Below are 6,411 nucleotides of genomic sequence, written 5' to 3'. Positions count from 1 at the left end.
CCCCCCCCTTCAGCAACCTATTTGCTTGTATACCTCAATATTCTTCACTCTTTTTCCAATATTTCTTCATAATTTTGATAATGCATCTGCATATCAGTTTAAGCCAAAATATATACTTTTTTAACTCTTATACACAGTTGTTTCGATTTGTTTAATTTTATTATTTGAAAATGTTTGATTATTAAAAAAAATGTCTATTCAATCTTCTGGCATCATCAAGTGTACTACTCGTGCATATTTGCGTATTTGCGTGATATGCAGCTTAGTATAGATTGAAGTTTTTATTATAAGCAATGAATATCAAAAGATTTGAAATTAAAGCGTAACAACTAAATGCTAAGATTCATTGTGGGCTTGCACCCTAGACTCCATCTTTTGATATTCATAATTTCGTTTGCTCAGTTGGAGATACATTAGATTGTCAGCTACCTCAATACGTACGCTTTTTACGCAAATATTTACAGTGCAGTAGAACTTGTCTTTGATTTTAACTTGCATCAAAGCGTAAAATCTCATAGAAAACCTCCCCCTGCGAATATGTCAGTTGCGCCTTGACGCATGCCTGCTGCGTACTGACGCAACGGACCAGAAAATTTCTGTCAAAACTTTCATTTCTCTTATCTTAGAGTTGTCTTTACGTATTAAGATGAACAAAGTATTTACTTAAAGAGAACACAGGAGGGAATTAGACCTTCAATTAATTTGAACAAATTAGTTAAGACAGGGATCAAGCGTCCCAGTGCGTCATTGATAAAACAAGAAAGATCAATTGTCAGATAGACAGATTGAAAAAGAAACAAGAAAAATAAAAGTATCACAAATGTTCCATAGCTCCAAAAAAATCGTTGCTAGTTTTTAGAATACAAGCTTTCAGTGAGATTTTAAACCCTTTTTTACACTAAGGAACTGAGTCTTTGCCACTCACTCTAATTTTCAAATCCCTATATCATAGGAAAGCTATGTTGTAGACCTTAGATATTTTAAACTATGCATTCTCTTAGATCCAATAATCTAAGGTCTACACTATCAGGTTGCAAAGATATGTGGATGATAAATTATTTTCTTAGTTTATTTTTATTTCTGACTGCGACAGTCCAAAAACTTTCCAACGGGCCATGTGAGGTTCAACAAAAACTTTTTATAAAAACTTTTTCGTAAATTAATCCAAAGCAAGTTGCTAAAACACATTACTACTGTAAAAACTTAAAAGTATCCCTGCGACGGCTAAAAGAAGAAACATGTGATATATTAAACGTGTATTTGAAACAAAAGTATTTTGTTAATCAACCTAATTTAAGATGTTTAAAAGATATGATTAAATTAGATAGAAGATTGTAGAGAGACTACCAGATGGTAAAACATTTAATACTTTTTAAAATTAAATTTCACCTCTGAGTGTTGTATTTCATTTCCCTTGGCATATGCCACATACAACACTATACTGCATGAGCCACTTGACACAAGTTTTATAAATATTCTCAAAATTAAAATTTGAAAACTATTTCAATTCTTCTCTTTATATCAAAGGATGATGTGATTATACAATTTGGACTAAAAAAAATGATGAACAAAAGGAAATGAAGTCGTTATTTGAAGATACACTGCATTTATATATATATGATGTTCGATACATAACAAATTAAAATTTTTCTGAGTTAAAATTATGGAATTATCCACGTTTTTATCTAAAATTATGGAATTATCCCTGTTTTTATATAAAATTATGGAATTATCCATGTTTTTATCTAAAATTATGGAATTATCCCTGTTTTTATCTAAAATTATGGAATTATCCATGTTTTTATCTAAAATTATGGAATTATCCCTGCTAATTTGGTTATTATCAATTGAAGGTTCTCTGTTAATGAACTTGCGGATTAATGTCGTTAAAAAGAAAGAATGATTTTGTCAGAATTTAACACTTTTATTATTTTTATGGTTTGAAGGGTAACGTTGCAAATGGGCATGCAAGTTTAATATTTGAGGGTCACTTGAAATTCCGTCTACAGTCCCTTTAAAAGGTTATAAACTTTAAAGTTGTCAAAATCTCCTTGTGTTAACATATCCTGGGGGCTAAACCATACCCATGATTTAAACAAGATCAAAGCAGGAGTCCAATTCGTGACCCCAAATCATTTGATTGTATGAATCATAAAGAATATCGTAAAGCCAAGATTTTCATGATTTCCAACTTAATCCAGCTGGTTTCATGATTTCCAACTAATCCAGCTGGTTTCATGATTTCCAACTAATCCAGCTGGTTTCATGATTTCCAACTAATTCAGCTGGTTTCATGATTTCCCGGATTACGATGATTTTGTTGACGTTAATTTGGATTTTCTCAATTTCGGAAAAGGTTTCAAAACAATTCGATTTCAAAAAACTTCAAAAAACGCAATCTGGAAAATATTTTTATCCTTTATTTTTGCAAAAGACGGAACGTTTGGAACAACAAAAGCTAAAGAATTAGTTGATTTTAAATATTTACGATCAAAAATAATTTTAATTCTAAAGCTTCGATTAAGAGACAAGATTGACGGAGCTTGGGAATAATAATCTCATATCCCACTCTGTCCAAACTAAGAAGTTTTCAAGGGTTGTTTATAAGTTATGAAGTAAACTAAAGGTCCTGAATCCTGATTGAAAGTCCGGTGAGTCTTAACTTTAGAACCTGTATTTTCCCCCCTTAAATATAGAGTTTCCGTTTTTTTTATTTTTTACTTTTTTATTTGCTTAAACATTAAAATATAAAAATTGTCTTGCGCTAATTTTTGGCGGATTTTGAATTTGAGAGTCGGAAGATGTGACGAAAAATATTCCAATACTTCGCTGTAGTTAGTTTACTGTGATGACACCGAGTTTTTGGAAAATTATTTTACGGACACTTTTTCCATTTTAGGTCTTCCACGTAAAAACGTTTCTAAAGAATAAATTTTTAAAAAGAAGGGTGAAGTTCCATAACTGATTGATTGATTGAAAACTTGGGAAAGAAGAAGTAAAGAGTTAGCCAGGAGTATACTGTATAATTGGATATGTGGATGAATTACAAGTATACTTTTGACGGATGGATTGATGGATTGAAGGGTTAAGAGCTAAATAGGCGGGGCTAGAAGATGGATTGGTGTACCACAAATAATACTGTAAATAAATAGATTGTTATATAGAAATAAACAGTAAAAGTTCAACGCTATAAAATGTGAAGAAAAATGTGCTTAAAGTTGTAAAGCAAGGACCCTTTAGTATATATACGGTGTCGTCATTTTAACTGTACAGACGTGAGCTGTATGTTATGAAACCGAGCATGAAAATCATTAAAAATTTAATGCTTAAGAAGTATTACGACTTTTTTAACGTACCTCTGTTGCTAAAATGTGTGTAAAACACAAAAAGTGGATTTTGATAGTTCAAGCAAACGAAGAAAGTTGAAAACACTGAAGAAACATTATTCCCGAAACGATCTGGCTTCTGGGGTTGTACAATCCACACACTTTCATGAATAAGGAGGCAGTCAACCCCGAATAAAAGGGATTAAAGTGTTTAATCGGATTAATTTAAAGTGATGATGAAGCATGGTTGTATATTGAAACCCCCCTAACGAGACACCACACCGGCTTAGAACATGCCAGATGCCTTAAACCAAAGTATTAGTCTCTGTAAGGCATGATTCAATACACATATGGTTAAAAAACTAAGCTTACTTCGTAAATTTCAAAATGTAATCAATTATGCTATCTTATTATTCTTTAACGCTATGAAATTTTGATCCGGGATTTTTTATATTTTTTATCTGATATTTTGTGTCCCGGTACGTTTTATGTTTGTGTAACAAATATTGTTGAAACTGCGAAGTTTACGTAAATGAAGAAGCGCCATATGACACTTATACTAACTCAGGTTGGATTCACCAACATATTTATCATGGTTCATTCAACAACAATTCAAACCAACAACACCAACAACAAATAAGCAACAACAGCAGAAATAAAAGATAAGAATTAAGACGATTGAGGAAATATTTCATTTAAAAAAAGAACATAAAAATAGAAATAAATAGATTTAGTAACATCTTCCCTCAGAATCCATCTTAAAAAGTTGTTGACTTCAGCACTGTTTGTTGGTAAACATAAACCAGTTTTTGTAAAATCTAGACATGGTTTAAGTTCTACATCACTGGTAGTGTGTATAGGTGTTATCAGGCTGTTGGTCAGAAACCGACTGATGAGAATTTAAGAAAATGTCCGTCAGCTGCTGTTCTATTCTCCGTTCAGCTCTCCTCTCCTCCTGTCCAACCACACACACAGTGGGAGGGAGGAAGGAAGGGGGGAGGGGGAGTAATTGGGGGGGGGCGATGTGATAAAGCCGCATTTTTTGGATAAAGATAAGGAGTTCCTGGTTTTTGCTTAATTAAAGGAATGTAAAAAACAGTTTGGTCTAAAAATTTTCTTTTTTAAACAAGCATAGTTTTCAAGTTGACTATTCAGCACACAATAACAAAATGCTTGTTTCTAATTTTTCAGACTTATATTTCTCTTTCTATAACTTGTGCTGCAGTCGAGTTAAACAATTTTCTCCTTTTTCATTTGGTTAGTTTTCCCTTCTTCAACTCAATTTGATAACTTTTTACTTTTCCTCTCTCTTTTCTTTCATCTTTCTCTTCTTCTTTTAAAATAATATTTTTCTCTTCTCCTCATTTCTTCTCCTTCCTCCTTTTTCTTGTTTTCTTCCTTCTTCTCAGTTTTATACTATTTTATAATGCTTCCTCCCTACTTTATACTTTATACGTATATATCTTCATCTCTGTCTTTGCTTTTTCTTTACTTTCTTAAATACTATTCTTACATCACTGAACTTTTCAACCTCATTTTCCTGTCTTACTTCTCATTTTCTTGATCCTTCCTCTCATTTTCTTGATCTTTCCTCTCAATTTCCAGCTTTCATCTCTTAATTCTCATTTTCTTGATCCTTCCTCTCAATTTCTTGATCCTTCCTCTCAATTTCCAGCTTTCATCTCGTACTTCTCATTTTCTTGATCCTTCCTCTCATTTTCCAGCATTCATCTCTTACTTCTCATTTTCTTTTTCTTCTTCTTCATAATATCCTACTTCTTCACCCATTCTCTTGTTTTTCTCATTATTTTCCTGTTTCTTCTCCTTAATCTCCGGTTCCTTCTCCTCAACCACCTTTTACTCCTCCTAATTCTCATGCTCATTTTAATGCTCCTTTTCCTCAATCCTTTCTTTCTTCTCCTCATTATCATGTTCTCTATTCATATTCTCGTGTTCCTTCTCCTCATTTTCATGTTCCTTATTCTCATTCTCGTGATCTTTCTCCTCATTTTCATGTACCTTATTCCCATTCTCATGTTCCTTCTCCTCATTTTCATGTTCCTTATTCTCATTCTCCTTTTCTTCTCATCAATCTCATGTTCCTTATTCTAATTCTCCTGTTCATTCTGCACAATCGTATGTTCCTTATTATCATTCTCCTCTTCCTTCTCCTCATTTTCATCTTCATTATTCTCATTCTCAATTATTCCTTCTCCTCATTCTCACGTTCCTTCTCCTCATTTTCATGTTTCTTATTCTCATTCTCGTGTTTTTTCTCCTCCTTCTTCAGTTCCTGCTCCTCCTACTCATGTTCCTTCTCTTCCTTCTCCTGTTCCTTCTTTTCCTTCTCCTCTTCCTTCTCCCGTTCCTACTCTTCCTTCTCCCGTTCCTACTCTTCCTTCTCCTGTTCCTTCTTTTCCTTCTCCCGTTCCTTCACCTCATTCATCTGCACGTTATCCATATTTTTAACATTATTCTTATTTCCCTTCTTTTTTTGTAGTTTTGCCTCGTATTTTTCCCCATCAATCATTTTATTTCCCCCTTCCACCTCTTCTATTCTTTCTCCTCATGCTCCTTTCAGTTTATCATATTCTCCTCCCTCCTGCTACTATGCTTCAGGTTTGTAAACCTCCGATGATTGCTAGATCCTAGAGTCCTGACCCAATTTAGTCTAATTTACTAATATCTTCCTACTGCTTAGTAAAGATAGGGTTAAAAGCTTTCAGCAATATAAAATCTTTAAACACTACAGATATATGTTACAGATAACCGATTATCGGATTCTGTTCTTAACTTTTTATAGAAAATCTTTATGACTTACTCCTAACATCCTCAAACATTTAACCCCCTCCCCACACTCTCCCTCCCCTTTAAAAAAACTATTTCCTTGTCAACTTTTTATCTTTAAATGCATTCTTTGCACTTTAAATGTAGAGGTTTACTGCACAGGAATTGCTATCAGAAATGTTTGGTTAAAGATAATATTTATCTAATCAGTTTTTAATTGAAAACTGAAATAGCAGACTTTTTTCTTCAATAATCCCGGATTAAATATTTTCGAAATGTTTAATTAGGGTTTGTCCTA

At 32.9% G+C, this 6,411-nt stretch overlaps 1 protein-coding gene across 1 annotated transcript in view; it reads right to left on the bottom strand.

The window, feature by feature from the left end:
* LOC111706782 (uncharacterized) overlaps window positions 1-5,787 on the bottom strand; it is an 11,274-nt gene extending 5,487 nt beyond the window's left edge. Inside the window, exons 1-2 of the mRNA XM_023479720.1 lie at window positions 5,720-5,787; window positions 1,390-1,453 (exon numbers count right to left, since the gene is read on the bottom strand). Coding sequence (XP_023335488.1) covers window positions 1,390-1,453; window positions 5,720-5,787 — 132 coding nt within the window. The remainder of the gene's footprint in view (window positions 1-1,389; window positions 1,454-5,719) is intronic.
* Between the last annotated feature and the right edge of the window lie 624 nt (window positions 5,788-6,411).

This window comes from Eurytemora carolleeae, unplaced genomic scaffold, assembly GCF_000591075.1.
Source record: "Eurytemora carolleeae unplaced genomic scaffold, Eaff_2.0 scaffold163, whole genome shotgun sequence".
NCBI classification, from domain to species: Eukaryota; Metazoa; Arthropoda; class Copepoda; order Calanoida; family Temoridae; genus Eurytemora; species Eurytemora carolleeae.
The sequence above is the reverse complement of the archived record's forward strand: the minus strand, read 5'-3'. Positions and strand labels throughout refer to the sequence as shown.